Source organism: Malaclemys terrapin, chromosome 24, assembly GCF_027887155.1.
Source record: "Malaclemys terrapin pileata isolate rMalTer1 chromosome 24, rMalTer1.hap1, whole genome shotgun sequence".
Lineage (NCBI taxonomy): Eukaryota > Metazoa > Chordata > Testudines > Emydidae > Malaclemys > Malaclemys terrapin.
In genome coordinates this window covers 3,173,114-3,193,118 of record NC_071528.1, presented here as the reverse complement: position 1 = coordinate 3,193,118, position 20,005 = coordinate 3,173,114, and the positions used below count along the sequence as shown (strand labels likewise).

The following is a 20,005-nucleotide window of genomic DNA, read 5'->3' as shown; positions in this document are numbered from 1 at the left end:
CTACAGAGACCCAGTAGCAGGTAACTGACCGTGCAGTATATTTGACAGGGCAAAGCCATTTGAAAAGACCAAAATTTGAAAAGCCATTTTGAGACTGTCTACACTAGGGGCAAGGGCAACCTACCCATGTTGCTTAGGGTGCAAATTTTTTCACAGCTCTGAGCAACGTAGTTAGGTTGATCTAACTTAAGTGTAAACCAGGCCTCAGCCAATATACAGGACTGGTAATAACTGCAGTTCTTTTCAGTTCAGTTTGAGATGTGAAGTTAGAAATACCACAGATGTATCCAAAACTCCTCAGGCAAGTCAGTTTCCCTAGCAACAGAGGCCAGCTGGTGGAAGGAACTTGGTAGTTTCCTCCTGTTTCTTGAACCACTGAACTGCTGCGCAGTTTGATGGCCAATAACCTCTTGAGAGGACTATGATGGGAGCGGCACAGGGAGCTAAGGTTTGAGGCTCCTGGGCTTTGAGCTGTGTGGCATTCTAGGACTGGAATAGCAGGGGAGCAGTTGAAGTTCATTGGCAGAGCTGCATGTGGGAAACTATCGGCCCTCATAATACCTCAATGTTACACGAACTGCCAGTGCCACACATTCCTTTTCAAAACAGGAAGAAACGGAGCTCGTGGTGTTCCTTTTTCTAGTACTCATAATGCCATTGGTTGTAACCTAGCAGTGGGAAACTGATGCCATAGTACTACATGGCAGATTGTACTTTGAAAGAATGTTCGGGTTCTTCTAACTTATTTCAAATGAGCATATTTTTCTGTGAACCAAACATCATCATCATCACTCCCATAACTGCATTGGTCGGTGGGGCAATTCTTATAAAAGAACTGTACCCCTCCCTCTCCTTCCAAGGCCCGTATTGCCATAGTAATCTGAGGGCCTCCTGGGATACCAGACTGTCTCCTTCCCTTACACCAACTCCTCTGAAATAATAGGAAACCTTTCCTGCCCTTTCTGTAACATGAGGAATTAAATGAGTGCCAACCAAGCAGGAGTCTGCCCATTACAGCTGCAATTCCCTTGATTATCTCCAGCAATAAACAATGCATTCTAATCAAATGAACTTTATTGAAGTAATAAACACTATCACTTTATTCTAAACATCTCACTTAATTTAGGAACGTCCAGTATAAAGTCTGTGTCCAAGAGACATGACTTCATGGTGTGCTGAATAATAACTCCTGGGTGGAAAGTTGAGATTTTTTTTCTCCCCCTTCTGTTATGGAGATATACCTATCTCATAGAACTGGAAGGGACCCTGAAGGGTCATCGAGTCCAGCCCCCTGCCTTCACTAGCAGGATCAAGTACTGATTTTTGCCCCAGATCCCTAAGTGGCCCCCTCAAGGATTGAACTCACAACCCTGGGTTTAGCAGGCCAATGCTCAAACCACTGAGCTATCCCTAAATAGAACAATGTCACGGTAGCAGGGCTGGAGTTCTGGCTGAAGAGGCACTTTATGTGTCTGTTTTCAGCCATTCACAACTTTCTTGAAATATTACCCTGGGGTCGTCTTTGTTTGTTCTTAGCCCAAAGGTGAATAGGCAAGGGGATATTTAATAAAATTCTTCTGCGACCTTTGAACTGAAAGATATTGTCAAACATTCTTTTGATACTTTTTTACTCTTCGAAAACAGACTATTTTGTTGGAAAAGTTCTATGTTGGCATGTACAGACAGTGTTTTAAATCAGAATGGCATCTTTGCTATGGTTGGGAAAGAACATTTAGAATGAAAATAGCAAACTGCAGCATGTCACTTCCAAAAGAGGATTGTGTGTGCAAAATGATTCTCCAGATAGCGTTTTATACATGCATAGTGAAGTAATGTTCCATCTGTATTTGAATATGCAATTCTCATGTACATGAGAAGGGTGAAACTTAAGACCAACACTTTCAAACGTAGACATCTAAATACATATTTGAGGTACCTAGACAAACATTCTAATTTTCAAAGATGCTGAGCACCTACAACTTCCTTTGACTTCAATGGGATTTTTTGGTGCTTAGCACCTCTCAAATGAAGACCTCTTGTTTAAGTGCCTTAATATGGATTTAGATGTGCAACTTTAGGAACTCACGTTTCAAAATGTTGATTAGAAGTATGTAACATAACAAACTGACTGGAGACAGTTTTCTTTTTTGCTAAAAACACTAAAAATTAAATGCAAAAAGCCATACTAGTACAGATTCAAATTTAGATGTTACATATACATATAATGAAATTCAGTGCACGCACTGTGGCTTATGTTAAGGCAGAAAAGTTATACCTCACCGTCTGCATTAGCAGAAAATGGCTGTCCAATTGAATTCCTGAACTGGCACATGGCCCTAACGTCTGGCTTTAGACACATGGAATGCAAGTGCTCAGAGCTGAATGTTTATCACGGAGTAGTCTGGTTTCCTGGCTGAGCTGGTGGAGAGGTGGCAATATGATTTATTGCTGTGCTAGAAACTTAGGGCTGGTGTACGCCACAGCCTCCCTCCCGAAGATGTAAGTGCCCTACTACACCGACATAACTCCACCTCCACGAGAGGTGTAAGGCTTATGTCGGTAACTTACATCGGTGGTTCTGTGTCTTGTCACTTGCTGTGAAATTGACAAGAGAGCTGGGCCTGCTCTCCAGGGGCAAGAAGCCCCAGATGGCTTCCTCCCCGCTCCCAGCGGGGAATGGAGAGGCGAGAAACCCTGGGTGGCCTCTGGGAGCCCAGGAGCCTGTGGGGCAGCTGGACTCCTGGGAGGGAGCTGCCAGCATAGCTGAGACCAGGCTCTCTGCTCCCCACACTGTCCCTGTTAGGTCAGTGGAAGCGTTCTTGGTAAGGACATGCACCACTGACCCAAGGAAGGTCGTGTGGATCTACCCCACTGGCAGAATTAATGTGGTGGCTGTAAGTTGACCTAATATAGGTTGACTTACCTTTCTAGTGTAGACATACTCTTAGGCTCAAGTGCAACTAGGAAAGCTTCACTTGCCGGGCAGGTGAAGTGCTGAGCTTGGTCTTGGCAGAATAAGGCTGGGTCTACACTACCCGCCTGAATCAGCGGGTAGAAATCGACCTCTCGGGGATCGATTTAGACGCAACAATCAATCCCCGAATCGACGTTCTTACTCCACCAGCGGAGGTGGGAGTAAGCGCCGTCGATGGGAAGCCGCAGAGGTCGATTTTGCCGCCGTCCTCACAGCGGGGTAAGTCGGCTGCGATACGTCGAATTCAGCTATGCTATTCACGTAGCTGAATTTGCGTATCTTAAATTGACTCCCCCCTGTAGTGAAGATGTAGCCTGAGAGAGACTCCTTTTCTAACGTTGTTACTCCATAGAGCATGACAGAGTTCTCTGCCCTCTTTCCTGGGTGAAGTCAGCCAGTGGCTGTTTTAAGGGGAAGGACATGTACAGTGAGTCACTTGCCTGCCCTCTGTGCCACACGCAGGGGGGAAATGGCTTCCAGCAACTTGCCTTAACTTTTATATATATATATGTGTGTGTGTACACACACACACACACACACACACACACACACACACACACACACACACTTCTCAAATCCAGAAAATGCTGACATAGTTCATTTGAACGCAAATCTTAGCCCTGCCCTTTGTGTGCATTATAATGCTGTCTTTAATTAAATGATCAAATACTACTGCTTAAAAGCAATCTGTGACTTTTACTACTACCTTAGAGAGACATTATTTCTGAGGTAATACAATCAAGGATTTAAAGACCATGGGTCACTTAAGCACAAATGAACAACTGACCCTGTATCATAATAGATTCCTGCCAGAGGGGAGCATCGTGATTGTTTCTCAGCTTTGCATTCTTAATAAAGCAACTTTAATTTTGCATTGTCTTTTGCATTTAATTTCCTAGGTATTTAGAGAGGTAAGAGATGTCAGTGGAATAAAGAGGACAGGAAACGGGGAAAAAGGCATTGGCCTTCATGGCTTCTATTCCATTTAAAAGTTCCTTTACCCAGTGCATTAGGACTTACCTTGTTACGGGCTATTTACTTACTAGGTGGGAAGTGTCAAAGTTGGAGTTGGATTTGAGTTACTCCCCTGGGAAAAGTATACTGCTGTTTTTTAAGAGCAGGACTTTTTTTAATCATCCTCTCATAACTCAGCAATAGCTGAATAGCTCTTGTTCACATTTTCCAAAAAATTCAGCCCTCAGGCACGTAAGAAAATTTCTGCCCAAAAGGGACCATTTTTTCCAAAAGTGTAGTATAAGTATTTCAAAACATGATTACAATGTGGAAACATTTTGGAACGGTGTGCTAGTACAATTGACTCAAGCAATTGTACTAGCACAACTGGTATAATTCAGTATAGTAGACAGAATCAGCCTTGAAAGGGATTACAGGCTAATGATTTACTGTGCAAGTCATAGTAGTAATTTTAAATTCTCCTGATGTTAACATGCAGAAAGACATCTCCACTTTCTAATAGAAAATTTTTCTCGTTACAGCTTCTTCTGGGGAAGATGATGGAGCAGGGACCCGTATTAATTATCACTTTCCAGGCTCAACTTGTTTGGGTGATTAAAAATCAGAAAGGAGAGGTGGTAGAAGGAGATCCGGTAAGTGATGCTGTCAAGGCTGATTCCCCACTCTAGCACTTTGAGTGCAGAAGGTGGGGGCCCGCAATGATTCTAGCAATAAATACTGGCCACTCCAGGCTTGTATTAAGCTCCTAAAGTTACAGCTTTTCTCTGACCTTGGATGAGTAGATGCTGCCACCACCCAAGTGCAGAACCCCTTTGAGAACCCAGGAAGGTACACTTGGGAATTCCTTCCTGTGGTGTACCCTCAAGGACACCCCCCCCCAGCCGGAGAAGAGCCGAGAAAGAAAAACAAAGGAAATCAGCTGTTGCTATCAGCTAATTAAACAACATGTGCACAAACCTCTTAGGACACAAAAATCCAGTCCTGTTCTTAAAAAAGATAAATTTTATTAAAACAAAAAGAAAGAAAATACATCTGGAAACTCAGGCTATTACTAGATTTAAAAAGAGCAAATACAATGATTAAGCATCAAGAATAGTTCTTGAGGTCCATCTTAAAGGTTACAAGCAAAACAAAAGCACCTGGGGTTAGCACAGAGGTGTCCACAAGCCATAAAGAAATAAAAGGAGATAAACCTGATCGCGTCTTCCTAAACATTTCCTGATCTGCTTACATATCTGGGATTTCAAATAAGTAGTTTCTAGGTATGATACTGATGATTTTTCATACCTGGCCCCAAGCTTTTTACAGCATAGTTTCAGCCTTGTCTCTGCTCTCTGAGAACAACCAGAGACAGACAAAAGGGGAGTCTTGTTTCAATTTCAAAAAGTTCTAACCTTCCCATTGGTTCTTTTGGCCAGGTGCCCCACTTACTTCCTTTTACCTATGCATAGCAGTGATACTTTTTAGTCCTTTACAGGTAAAGCAAGTAGAGAACAGCTACTAAGAGGGATTTTATAGTTAACTGGCTGTCTGGGTCCATAAAAGGGAGCTAGGCCCCCCTCCCCTTTCATTTATCACAGATGCCCTGTACTGTGTGTGAAAAATGAAGTGCTTTGCAGTCAGTTCTAGTGAGATTGTGTGCATTCACTTTTAATCCAGTCATCACTGTGTAACACACATATCTGCCATGGAGCCTGGCTAATGCGCATTTAACTAATCCATAATTCACCCCCACAAACACATGCCCTCTCCGCTTCTGAGCAGAGATGAAATAGTGCTCTAGCAACAGGTCTGGCATTACTGAGCTCTCATTACTTCAGTATGTGTGCTAGAACATCACTAATTAAAACTAAGCTTGTCAAATAAATGAACAAGTTCATTTTGTGATGGAGAACTGGGCTTTCTTTAGGGTGATCACTTACTAATAGATGAAGTTCAGTGCTTCACAATGGGTCTCCGTATCACCAGTGTGAAGTAACAAGTCCTGCAGTCAAAGCACACATGAAACCTTTGCCCTGTAAGCATGTCCAGACTTCTTGTATGTCCCAGAACTCAGATGCTTTCATTGCTGTTAACGGAGGTCTAGAAAATGGAGCAATTGATTTTAAAAAAATCCACCAACAGAAAAAACTGGAGGAGAGTACTTGGAAAAACAAGATATCTGATGGTAGGACCCTTAGCAGCCATCTTAAAAAGTGCTCAGAATGAGGAAGGTGTAATGAGCTGGTGTAGAGCTAATGGGATTTGGGTCTTTATAGTGGGAAATGGTGATTGGGTTCAATAAATTGCACTTCAATCCCAGGTGAAATCATGGAACCAAATAATGAAAGGGCAGAGCATCCAGTTGCATCTAGCACAGTGGGTCCCTGCCCCTTGGTACACCTGCTCCCTTCCTGTGCCTGGCCTGGCTCAGCCACTCAGCGCTCTGTCCTGGTCAGATGCAGGGGGTGGCAGGTACACTGCCTGAGATCGTTGTGCTGGTGCATTTGAAAGGCCCAGGATCCTGGGCAGCAGTGGGGAGTAGCAAAGGACGGGATTATGGGTTAGAGAAGGTTGTGAAATTCTCATCTCCGAGGAGATGAGTGCCATGGGCAGCAAGGCACCTAGAGGATTACACAGAATCACTCACAGCATGCTGCTTGATTGCATTGCTTTAAAGTCTAATGACAGCTGCTAGACAACGGGAATTTAGTGGGTGGAAAGTCCCAGCAGTGGCTCAAGCCAAATTGGAAATAAGCAGGGCTGTTACTATCTTTCCAGGATTGAGTGCAGAGAGGAGCAGGGGCTGCTACCTTTATGGATCTCCCTGCTGGGGACTGTCATCGTGGTGTAGATTTTGAACAAACAATCTCACTTCCATCACATACATCCTGTCACGTCATGGCTGAAATGTTGTAGGACCTTTCTGAGCAAAAAAAAAAAAAAAAAAGCATATTAAAAACCTTTTGGGAAAGACAACACCCCCATCCCAAGTTAGAGGGTCAGCCTTACTCAACATGCCTCAGTTAATCAGCTAATCACTTCGCAATGTGGCTGCTTTACATAGGCCTGGTCTACACTACGGGGTTAGGTCGAATTTAGCCGCGTTAGGTCGATTTAAAAATGAATGCATCCACACAACCAACCCTGTTCCGTCGACCTAAAGGGCTCTTAAAATCGACTTCTGTACTCCTCCCCAGCAAGGGGAGTAGCGCTAAAATAGACTTTGCTGGGTCGAATTTGGTGTAGTGTGGATGCAAATTGATGGGATTGGCCTCCAGGAGCTATCCCAGAGGGCTCCATTGTGACCACTCTGGACAGCACTTTGAAGTCCGATGCATTAGCCAGATACACAGGAAAAACCCTGGGAACTTTTGAATTTCATTTCCTCTTTGGTCAGAGTGGCGAACTCAGTAGCACAGGTGACCATGCAGTTCCCCCAAAATCATAGAGAGTAGAATGTTTCTATGCTCCCCCTATCATCTCTGTCCCTGAGGTTACCGCAGTTTAGACGGCGAAAAAAATGCACTCACGATGACATGTTTTCTGAGCTCATGCAGTCCTCCTGCATTCATAGGGCACAGCTTAATGCATGGAGGCATTCAGTGGCAGAGGCCAGGAAAGAATTAAGTGAGCGCGAAGAGCAGAGGCAGGACGCGATACTGAGGCTAATGGGGGAGCAAACTGACACGATGAAGTGTCTGTTGGAGCTGCAGGAAAGCCAACAAGAGCACAGATCCCCGCTGCATCCACTGTATAACTGCCTACCCTCCTCCCCATGTTCCATAGCCTCCTCACCCAGATGCCCAAGAATGCCGGGGGGGAAGGCTCCGGGAATCCAGCCACTCCACTCTAGAGGATGGCCCAAAGGCTGTCATTCAAACAGTTTGATTTTTAGTGTGGCTACAATACCTTGTCTGTTATCTTTTTTTTAATTAATAAAGAATGCATGGTTTCAAAACAATAGTTATTTTATTTCGAAGTGGGGAGGGTGGTTGGCTTACAGGGAATTAAAATCAACAAAGGGGGCGGGTGTGCATCAAGGAGAAACACACGCAAGTGTCACACCGAAGCCTGGCCAGTCATTAAACTGGTTTTCAAAGCCTCTCTGATGCGCAGCACGCCTTGCTGTGCTCTTCTAATCGCCCTGGTGTCTGGCTGCTCAAAATAGGAAGTCAGGCGATTTGCCTCAAGCTCCCACCCCGCCATAAATGTATCCCCCTTACACTCTCAAATATTATGGAGCACACAGCAAGCAGCAATAACAATGGGAATGTTGCTTGCGCTGAGGTCTGACCAACAGCGCCAGCAAGCTTTTAAATGTCCAAAGGCACATTCAACCACCATTCTGCACTTGCTCAGCCTGTAGTTGAACTGCTCCTTACTATTGTCCAGGTTTCATGAACAGATCCCCCGAGCTCGTTGCTGGGGAGCAGGAGAGCAGAGTTGCAGGGGAAGTGATAGAGCTGTACACCATGCCCAGGAGGTTGCTAGGAGCCGGGCAGGGAAGACATTCCCAGAACCCCCGGCCAAGCTACATGTCCAACGAGGACGATTACCAGTCCTACTGCACCGTCTGCTGCCAGCAGCACCCAGGAGGACCAGAACAGATCCCCCGAGCTCGTTGCTGGAGAGGAGAGTTGCAGTGGAAGCGGTGGAGGACGACGGTTAGCAGTCCTACTGCATCGTCTGCTGCGAAGGCAAGGAGCTGCTGCTGTGTAGCAATGCCAGCTGCTACAGGTGCTTCTGTGTCGAATGCTTGGAGGTCCAGGTAGGGCAAGGTGCCAGGGCAAAAGAGCAAGAGCCCTGGAGCGGTTACATGTGTCAACCACAGAAGTGCTGTGGGGTGTTACAGCGCTGACTGGACTGGAATGTACGGCTGCAAGACTTCTTCACCAGTGACAAAGGACAAGAATATGATGCACCTAAAATCTAAAAAGGTCCGCACATTTCCCAGAGTCACTACCTTTGATAACAGAACGTCAGTGATTGCATTGGCTACTTGGATCACAGCAGCCCCCACAGTAGACTTGCCCACAACAGCTGCGGTGACGGTGAGCTGAGCTGGCTCCATGCTTGCCGTGGTATTGCGTCTGCACGGGTAGCCCAGGAAAAAGACGCAAAACGATTGTCTGCCGTTGTTTTCACAGAGGGAGGGGCGACTGACGACATGTACCCAAAACCAGCCGCGACAATGTTTTTGCACCATCAGGCATTGGGAACTTAACCCGCTGGGCGGCGGAGACTGCAGGAACTGTAAGATAGCTACCCACAGTCGATGCTAGCCACGGTAGTGAGGACGCACTCTACTGACTTAATGTGCTTAGTGTGGACATGCGCAATCGACTGTATAAAATCACGTCCTAAAAATAGACTTCTATAAAATCAACCTAATTTCATAGTGTAGACATACCCATAGATACCAGAATTTCATATGCTTGGTCTGTTCTTCATGCACTTGGCTTTTGTGTGTACCTGGTTGTCTTGGATCAGTTGTTTCTGATGTTTCTGGACTGCATGGAAGTGTCTGATAGGAGAGTCTCATGTGACTCTTCATGAGAGAGAAACCATCACGAAAGAATAATTATGAATAATAACGGCATCTGGTTGGGGCCCTGTAGGGCCATCTGAAAGGAGCAGTGAAAGCCCATTCGTTAAGTAGGAGAAGGGTGCCGAGCTAGGAGCTGCTGTGAGCACCTGGGAGGAAGGAGAGATGAAAAGGGAGTGGCAATATTGTGGTAACCGTTCTGACGGCTGCTCCACACACATGCTCTCAGCTACCTGTGGTGGTAGCTCTATACTGCAGCTGTAAGTAATATCTAGCTCTCACCATTAGGTCTTGAAGCGCTTTGCAAAGGACGTCAGTATCATTATCCCCATTTTAAAGATGGGGGAAACTGAGGCACAAAGGGGGACCAACAAATCGGAACATTAGGACCTTCATTTCCCAGTGGGGCTGTTTCCTGTTTTTTATTTAATTTGTTTGTTTATATGTTTTGGATGCATGCTTTCTTGCCTTTCTCCGTCCTTGATGAGCGGGACCTCTGGGTGTGAGGAGCCCAGAGGTTCTGGGCACTTGGGCAGAAATTAGCAAAATGGAATTGAAGCGGGAGAAATTAAAATTAATAAATTGCAAGAGTGGTGGAGACTAATCTCAAGCCCAGTGAGTTTAGGTTCTGGATCCACTGTAATTGTACTAAGGTTCTGGCTCAAATCAGGTAAACTGTTCTCCTCGCCTCGTGCTAGACCAGGGGTTTCAAACTCAAATGACCACGAGGGCCACATGAGGGCTAGTTCATTGGCGCAAGGGCCGCATCACTGACACACACCCCCGCCTCGCTGCCCCCGGCCCTGCCCCCACTCCACCCCTTCCATGAGGCCCTACCCCATTCCAACCCCTTCCCTGAAGTCTCCACCCCAACTCTGCCCCCTCCCTGCCCCCAGAAGGTGCATGAGGGGCATGGCAGGGGCTCAGGGAAGGGAGTTGAGGTGCAGCAGGGGGTTGGGGTGCAGGCAGGGGGTTCAGGGCAGGGAGTTGGGCGGGGTGGCAGCGGCGCATACCGGGGCCAGGGCCGGCTGCCGGCCCTGGCCCCACTCTGGGAAGTAGCTAGAACCATGTCCCTACAGCCCCTGGGGGAGGGGGACGCAGGGCTCCGCATGCTGCTTGCCGCGCCTCCAGGTACCTCCCCCAAAGCTCCCATTGGCCTCAGTTCCCCGTTCCCGGCCAATGGGAGCTGTGGGGGAGAGGGGGCAGTGCCTGAAAACCAGGGCAACACACGGACTTTTCTTCCCCGCCGCAGGGATATGATGCCAGCCGCTTCAGGGAGCAGCGCGGGGCTTGAGGGGGCAATCCGGCGGGTGTAGTTTGCCCACCCCTGGCCTGGAGGTAGGCCGGGGGAGTGGGTGCAGGCCGCTTGGCGGGCTGCAGGAAATAGCCCCACGGGCTGTGTGTTTGAGACCCCTGTGCTAGACACTGCACATGGCACAGTCCTGTGTTGGGACCTCTGAAAGCTACTCTGGGGATGCCTGACTGACCATGCCCTGTCCTGGAATCTGTGTGTGAATCACTTCTTGCAGTGAGTATGAGGTTTATACTCACGAAAGCTTATGCCCAAATAAATCCTTTAGTCTTTAAGGTGCCACCAGACTCTTTGTTGTTTTTGTAGATACAGACTAACACGGCTACCCCCTGATACTTCTTGCAGTGGTTTCATTTGTCCATGTAAGCTGTAGAAAGCATCACTGTCATTCACCTAAGCACCATCTGCGGATAAGTTCTGTCAAGCTCGTTTTGGGAGTTTAATGACACATGGGTTTAAGAGCTTGTGAAATCTTCTGGAAATCTCTTTGTGGCTGAGTGGCAGGCTCTCGGTGTGCTGGGCAATGTTTAAGTAGTTTAATGATGTATAATAGGTGACATTGTGAGGAGCCTGGAGCTGGCAGTTTCCAGGAGTCTTCCATTAAAATTAATACATGTGTTTAATAAATATTGGCTTTTCTCAGCCATTCTCCTGAGCCCAGACTGTAGGTTTACAGAAAAAGGACTAATTTTAATGATGGGGCCCATCTGGACTGATTTGCAGCCTGTCATATTGACCTCAGGGGGAAGAGAGGTCTATTTTGTGATTTCTCGTATTGAATTAGCCTATTGGTAAAAGATGGGTATTGATGGGCTGATTTATTAAAGGGGATATCAAAGCCGGTTTTCTGTCTGGTTCCTTGAGAACAGCAATAAATCCAGGAGATGCATTAAAATGCTGTAAAGGAAATGAAACTTTAGTTTTAATCCAGTGTCAGCTGCAGGCCGACTGGCAGCCATGATTGTTTTACTGTTGCACTTCTGCAGTGCCTTGGAGTCATGAGCAAATAACCTTCTAGGTAAAATGGAGCTTCAAGTTGTAAACTCGCTAAATAGAAATCATGTGCTTGTTCCTGCTGCAGTATTGCCCTGTTTGCACTCACCCACTACAGTGCTGCAAACTCACCCTCAATGGGATACATAGGAGGTTTGGGAGCATCTGAAATGATTATGCCAGGTGTTCTAGCAAATACGCCACTTTAAAAAGAGAGCAGGGGACAGATGCCTATGGAGTTTTGCACAGTTGATCTGGGGAATTAGGCCTTTAACCATCCAGCAAAGCACTTTCAAAAGGTTCAAGGAATCCTCTTTAAAATTAATCCTGAGAGATTGTGGTGCAGGATGCTGGGCCTGTCACAGCATCCCATGGGAATAAGGGACAAATTTTAATCTTGAATGCATAACTACAGTTTAGAAATCCACTTCTGGGAGTCCACAGATGGTTGCAGTCCCAGTTTCTTTGAATATATGCAGCAACATGCACTGCACATCCAAGATTAGGATGTAGCTCTATTAATAAACATGCAAAATCAGTCACCCAGAACTCCCACAGTGCAGGTAACGGGTGGTTGTTGTTTTTTTTGTTCTGTGATGTCTCATTACCCAGTAAGAAAGCCATCTTCCCTGTGTTTTGATGTCACAAACTGTCTGTAATGGGCCACTCTTACCACTTCCAAAGTTATTATTCCTCTCTTGGTATCCTGCTGTTAATTGATTTATCTCGTAAGACTGAACTCGCGCTTGGTAAAGCAACCCCCATCTTTTCATGTATTTATACCTGCTCCTGTATTTTTCACTCCATGCGTCTGATGAAGTGGGTTCTAGCCCATGAAAGCTTATGCCTAAATAAATGTATTAGTCTCTAAGGTGCAACAAGGACTCCTGGGTTTTTTTTTTTGTTTTTGTTTTTTAAGATCCCTGTAGTTGTCTGCCACACTTCCAATAAAACACTCTATTTTTCAGGAGTCTAAATCTTTCCAGCTAGATCACAGCTTTGGTGCCAATTTTCTCCTTTCTTAGTTTGCCTCTTTCATTACAGAATGTAATAAAATGGAGTTTGAATGTCACAGATAGCTAGAAAATGCAAATTAAGGTTTCAGTGGCAATTAACTCAGCCCCATTACCCATCTTATATGTTTATACACTTAACCGCACAGACTTCTTCAAGAAAATACTACAGTAGAGCCCCAGAGTTACGAACTGACCAGTCAACCACACACCTCATTTGGAACCGGAAGTGCACAATCAGGCAGCAGCAGAGATTTAAAAAATAATAATACAGTATAGTACTGAGTTAATGTAAACTACTAACAAAATAAAAGGGAAGCAGCATTTTTCTTCTGCACAGTAAAGTTTCAAAGCCGTATTAAGTCAATGTTCGATTGTAAACTTTTGAAAGAATCACCATTGGGTTTGTTCAGAATTATGAGTGTTTCAGAGTTACAAACAACTCTGCAGTTCTACTGTATACATATTGACCCAGGATAACAGGACTCAAGTGAGTACTACATGTGTGCAGGGCTTTGACTTGGATGGAAACGTAATGGTTTTGTGACTTTTCATAGTGCAGGTTAAACTTGTATTAAGAGGTTTTTGTATTGAATTTCCTCAGTTACTAAAGAGAGAAGGAAGGGCAGGGGGTGGGGAGACATGGGGAAAAGTTAAAAGGCTAAAAATGACAGAAGAGCAGGGCAAACGTGCTTCCTAATGGGCACCAGTCAGCCCAAGGCTGTTGGAGATTGCGTACTTCGGTGTTTGCATGCACACAAGTCCATAGTCAAATACTCTCAGCTTTATGAAATCTGAGGCGCTAACTGCAGGAGATTCCCTGTAGAGTTCAGCTGCTCCTGGGCTATCTGGGTTAAACTGGTTGTCAGAACAGGAAAATGGGGGTGTGTGCTTGTTGCCATATAACTCAAATGGCTGCGTGGTTCAAATTTTCAAGCATCACAACCCTATGGAGCAAAAGCTAATCAGGGAATATTCAGCCCAAAAGGTTACGTTTTTGAAAGGCTGCACAAGAGAAAGTGAGCTTATGATATCCAGCATTTTGGTAACCTTAACTAAAGCAGATAAAAAACAAAAAAGATAAAAACAACATCAGTGTAAGCCTTACATAACAGCAATGTTGTTCTCGGTCTGTGGTGGTGCTGGGTGTTGACTCTTAGCACCACTACTGGGCTATGTTCTCTCTGTATGTGGGGGGAGGGGGGGTGACTCCTAGCCCGATAGCGGTGCTATGCTCTCTGTGAGAGGAGGAGGGGAGTGACTTGTAGCCCACAGAAATGCTGTGTTCTCTGCAGTGTGTAGTTTCAGTTCTAACAAGTGATTTTTTTGTTTCAGAACAAAGTTCTCCGGTCTGTGTATATGTGGGCGCTCTGCAGAGACCAGGATGAGCTCAACCCATATGCTGCTTGGAGGTTATTGGACATGTCTCTTTCAAGCACAGAGCAAGCCCTCTAAGAATGCCATCCAAGAGCTTCCTATACCTCTCACTTGCACCAGTGCCATGTCTGAACTTGCAGCAACCTACAGTGTAAGGAGGGAGCTGTGGGGAACAGTCTGTGTTGGTTCTGTTTCAGAAGAGGTAGCTATTGGGTGTGCCATCACTTTACCAGTCCCTGATGTGACCTGCCTGGGACCCCCACGACTACCCTGGGCACGGCGCTAGCTTTACGCTGTAAGAATGTGCAGTAGATTTAAGTGTAACTGATTTAAGACACTAGCAGCTGCTGTTGGTTCCTTTTTAAATCTTGGTTGGAGGAGGCTGGCCTCTTTCCTCCCCATATTCCCTAGTGCTTCCTGACATGGACCCAGGTGGGTATTGGGCAGTAGCAAAGTGACATGTATCGTTTGCAATGTCAGCATCTATAGTAATCCAGAGGCAGCCTCCCCAGCTCCCTGAAAGGCTCTCAAAGTTCTTTCAGGACATGCAGGTCTCAGCTCCTCTCTTACTAGGTTGCACCAATAAGCCTTCTGTTGATGCAGTGTCATGCACTTTACTAAACCAAATGCACCCATGCCTCCACACATGCACCTTCCGCAGAGTCCTGCGGGGCCATATCAACACAGGCCAAGCAGGTTTGCAGACCTGGCTGTAGCAGTGAGGAGTGCTCCCAGTTGTGTTACGTACAGTTCTCTTTTGATGCAGGTGGGACCTACTGCTTTGAGAGTCTGTGTTTGAATCTCCCCAGATCCACGGGTGGTCACATGAGCTGTACTTACCTGGGCAGAGTGCCAGTTGTGACAGAGAAAGGGGCGGAGCTGTAGAATACTGACCAGGGCCAAGAGGGATAGACACAAGCAGTTGGCATTATCTGCTATAGGTGCAACAAACAGAGCAAATAAGGTGCAAAACCAACTTGGAACATAGCCGCCGCCACCCCCCACGCATCCCCACTTATTTATTGTTAAGACTGAGTGCAAAGGGTATGATTCACTTACCTACTCTATATGAATTGAAGGATACAGTCTCCTGCTGCAGGTGGAGGTGCACACCTGGCTTCTCAGTGGAACCTGTGTGCTGGTTGCAGAGCTTGGAGGAGGTTAACTGACACAGAATCCAAACTGGTGCTGGGTAAACAGAGGTTCAGCTGAAATGTTCTCATGTTCATAGATTATTCTGCTGCCTCCTTCAATAAAGAGTGAAGATTCTTGTAACGGTGTGACTTGTTGGGGCAGAGGATAACTTACCCAATAGGGGATTCAAAGGAATGTTGAGCCCTGGCTTTTTCCAATTCTCCACATGCACAAAGCAGAAGAGCTGTTTTTTGCTTTGTAATTAAAGAAAACCATTCTCTCTGTCCCTCCTCCTCCTCCCCCTGTGAGCGTCCAGAGCAGTTCTTTTGATGAATCTAAATGAAATCAAAGTCTAGCCTAGACATCATTATCATTCCTGTAGCAGCGGTTGCAGACAGTCTGATGTATGCGGCAAGTTCAACAGCACCCATTATCTTAAGCCACCACATATGATGCACAACTCTGCTATGCTGGGGTTTCCCACTCTCAGGACAGTTCACAACTGTTCAGCCAGTTCCACCCCGGTGCTCTTACCAGTGGAGTCATTTTAGTTTTTTAAATTTAATATCTTGAATTTATGTATCGGTTCCTAATATCTGAACAAAATAAATTCCACACTGCAGCACCCAGTGATGGATTGGGTGAGTCCCTCTGTGTGACCAGCTCCAGCAGTGAGAGGACAGGTGGTGGGCTTGGGTCTTGTTCAATGTTTGAGCGTTGCTCACCTTCATCAGCAAACTGATTGGAATTCACTTACATCTCGGCCATGGGGCTGGGCCCTGTGTGCAGACACTGCTGGGAGAGCAAAGGTGAGGCGGACGTTGTGTCTGTTAGCACTGGCATAGCCAGAGAAATCTGATTGCCTGGTGCATGCACAAATTCTGGGCCTGAGGTCTCCCCCCTCGCTCCCCCCCAATCAGAACTTCTCATACTTCTTTGTTGGAGGGTGATCAGTAATCTGCAAGGAGCCCCTAGCCATCAGCTCTGCACTGTGCCTGGGGTTTAATAGCCTCTCTCATCCTAGCACTTGTACGACGAAATAAAAGCAAAGGCCCAGCCTGCTGCTGGACTCTGACACACTGCACCTGTCAGGTGAGAAGCAGAGGATTTGCCTTTGTCGCCATGTGACAACATGGCGTACCTGAGAGTTTGCACTGGACATGCTGCTCTGCTCCTCCAATAACACAGACATAGCACATGCTTTAGTCAGCCAATCACACCTTGAATGTATAACAACAAACCTGAGGACCTGGCACAGGCTGTAACCAGTCCAGAGAATTAAAACTACCCAGCCATGGATTAGACAGTGCCTGATGTGAGCGCTGTCTGCCTGGGGATTTGGCTGTTGGAAAAAGACTGAATTCCCTTGAGAAATGTTGCACATTCCTTGCTTGGCTTGACCCATGAGCCCTCTCCCTTGGCGTAACCAGCATGGCTGGAGAGTAAGCCTATGGCTGCACGGCAGGGGCTTGCACAGAAGGCTGGGCCCTAACTCCATCACCGCTACTCGGAGGGAAGAGGAAGCGCAGTGCCTTAGCCACCATAACACAGGGAGGCTGCGAAGGGAACCCATTTGTCCTGACTACCAGGTTTCTATGTTAATTGAGGGAAACCCACAGGCCACCGCTGGCGCACACTGGCTGCTGCCCTTGTCGGCTCCGAAGCTACTGTTCTGCAGTCTGTCACTGTTGTTTATACGCACTCGGAGAAGCACCTTCCCATGGGAGTGGGGCTCCCCCTTCTCCCGTGCTGAGCAGCTGCCCACGAGTTCTTGCTCTCTCATGTCTTGCAGTGTGCTTGTCTCTATGCAAGTAGTTCCCAAAATAAAATCAGACAACCCCCAAATAAGCCTCTAACATCAAAAACACTGTGGGTTGGTCCGGCTTTGCCCTAAATGCAGGCTTAGCTAGGCTGCTGGGGGGCAGCGGCTCTGCATGTTTGCCAGGGCCATTATCAGTTCTCAGGAGCCTGGGTGCTCTCAGCACTTTGGGACCGAAACCATCTTGGTCTTTGAAGATCAAGGTCAAAGCCTTGAGCTGCCCCCAGCAGGCTGCTCTACACTCTTCCTTGAATCACCAGCAGGTCCTGGACAATGATTGTTCACAGTGGGTATGTCCATACAGCAACTTCACATACGAGCTTACAAAGGCTCACAGAGCTAGGGCTGCAGGGCTGTTTCATCACTGTGTAGACTGCCTGGCTCAAGCTCTGGGATCCTCTGACCCCACAGGGTCCTAGAGCCTGGGCTACAGCCCGAGCTGGGCAGTCAACACAGAGTGAGAGTCCTGCAGCCCGAGCCAGCTGGCACAGGCCAACTGCAGGTATCTATTTGCTATGTAAACATGCCCATGGTGTCCTAGGTCCTGTGCAGGACAAGGGGGTCTGTTCTGGCAGCTAGGAGATGACGGTGCTTTTTCTTACTGGGAAGAAAATGTCAGCAAAACATCTTACAATTCTCAAGTTGAACCAGATGTTGAAGCAATTCCCTGCTGCATTTTGTTCTGATCTGTCTGGGGGAGATAGGGGCTTCACACAGGCAGTCATTCTATGCTTTGTTTCCCTACAACCACCTTTGTGCTTTTTTTCTGTGCTACCCTTTTACGGGTGTAAAAATCCCTACAGCCATGAGCTATCTGCCTTCTTCGAATCAGAGAAATGTCATGCTGGAAAGGAGCGCGAGAGGTCATCAAATCCAGCCCCGAGGCAGGACCAAGTAACCCTAGACCATCCCTGACAGCTGTTTGTCCAACCTGCTTTCAAAAATCTCCCGTAACAGGGATTCCACAACCTCCCTGGGAAGCATATTCCAGAGCTTAACTACTCTGAGAGTTTTTCCTAATATCACACTGAAATCTCCCTTGCTGCAGATTAAGCCCATTACTTGTCCTACCTCCTGGTTTTGTTCAATATATTCATTAATGATCTGGAGGATGGCGTGGACTGCACTCTAAGCAAGTTTGCAGAGGACACTAAACTGGGAGGAGTGGTAGATACGCTGGAGGGTAGGGATAGAGTCCAGAGTGACCTAGACAAATTAGAGGATTGGGCCAAAAGAAACCTGATGAGGTTCAACAAGGACAAGTGCAGAGTCCTGCACTTAGGACGGAAGAATCCCATACGCTGCTACAGACTAGGGACCGAATGGCTAGGCAGCAGTTCTGCAGAAAAGGATTTAGGGGTTATAGTGGATGAGAAGCTGGAAATGAGTCGACAGTGTGCCATTGTTGCCAAGAAGGCTAGCAGCATTTTGGGCTGTATAAGTAAGGGCATTGCCAGCAGATGGAGGGACATGATCATTCCCCTCTATTCAACATTGGTGAGGCCTCATCTGGAGTACTGTGTCCAGTTTTGGGCCCCACACTGCAAGAAGGATGTGGAAAAATTGGAAAGAGTCCATCGGAGGGCAACAAAAATGATTAGGGGGCTGGAGCACATGACTTATGAGGAGAGGCTGAGGGAACTGGGATTGTTTAGTCTGCAGAAGAGAAGAATGAGGGGGGATTTGATAGCTGCTTTCAACTACCTGAAAGGGGGTTCCAAAGAGGATGAATCTAGACTGTTCTCAGTGGTAGCAGATGACAGAACAAGGAGTAATGGTCTCAAGTTGCAGTGGGGGAGGTTTAGGTTGGATATTAGGAAAAACTTTTTCACTAGGAGGGTGGTGTTACTAGCACTGGAATGGGTTACCTAGGGAGGTGGTGGAATCTCCTTCCTTAGAGGTTTTTAAGGTCAGGCTTGACAAAGCCCTGGCTGGGATGATTTAGTTGGTGTTGGTCCTGCTTTGAGCAGGGGGTTGGACTAGATGACCTCCTGAGGTCCCTTCCAACCCTGATATTCTGTGATTCAGAGGACGTGAAGAATGGCTGCCTGCCATCAAAACAGCCCTTAACGTATTTGAAAACTGTTACCAAGTTGTCCTTCAGTAGTCTTTTCTCAAGACTAAACGTGCCCAGGTTTTTAACCTTTTCTCATAGCTCGGGTTTGCTAAACCTTTAATAATTCTTTTGCTCTCCTCTGGACTCTCTTCAATTTGTCCACGTCTCGCCTAATGTGGGGCACCCAGAACTGGACACAGTTCTCCAGCTGAAGCCTGACCAGTGCCGAGTACAGCGGTACAATTACCTCCTGTGTCTTACATATGACATTCCTGTTAACACACCCCCAGACTATTAACTTTTCCCCCAATTACACTACATTCAGCTCTCTCCTTAAAGCTCCACTCTGCCATGGTACTTGTGGACCACGCCAATGGCTGGGGTGCTGTGACCAGGGCATATCATGTAAATCAGAGTCATTTCACTGTTAGCTTGTGTTTCCCGCCTCTGTCTTACAGACATCTGCTGTGTCTCATCTTCGATGGGAAGTCTCTGAGGGCAGGGACTGCCGTGGGTATGGGTGTGTACAGCGCCTAGCACTCTGCGGTCCTGATTGCTGTTGGGGCTCACTAGCTACTCTCCCGATAAGTGACAAAGGACTTGTCTACACTTGAAACGCTGCAGCAGTGTGACTGTAGTGCTTTAGTGAAGACATTACCTGCACGGATGGGAAGGGTTCTCCTGTCACTGTAGGTGCTCCATCTCCCCGAGAGGCAGTAGCTAGACTGACAGGAGAATTCTCCCATTGACGCTGGCAGTTCGGTCAGTTTAACTCTGTCACTCAGGGGTGTGGATTTTTCAGACCCCTTAGATCTAGTTATATCA

The 20,005-nt window shown here is 46.7% G+C and overlaps 1 protein-coding gene across 3 annotated transcripts in view; it reads left to right on the top strand.

Annotated features, from left to right (window-relative positions):
• Positions 1 to 15,446, top strand: part of TIMM44 (translocase of inner mitochondrial membrane 44) — a 60,393-nt gene extending 44,947 nt beyond the window's left edge. For 2 of the 3 annotated variants that reach the window (XM_054013571.1, XM_054013574.1), the window contains exons 12-13: positions 4,471 to 4,581; positions 14,130 to 15,446. In XM_054013571.1, coding sequence (XP_053869546.1) covers positions 4,471 to 4,581; positions 14,130 to 14,249 — 231 coding nt within the window. In that variant the 3' untranslated portion in view covers positions 14,250 to 15,446. Of the gene's footprint in view, positions 1 to 4,470; positions 4,582 to 7,505; positions 7,879 to 14,129 lie in introns of those variants that run through there. The other variant, XM_054013572.1, reaches the window with a different exon arrangement.
• The last annotated feature ends 4,559 nt before the right edge of the window (positions 15,447 to 20,005 follow it).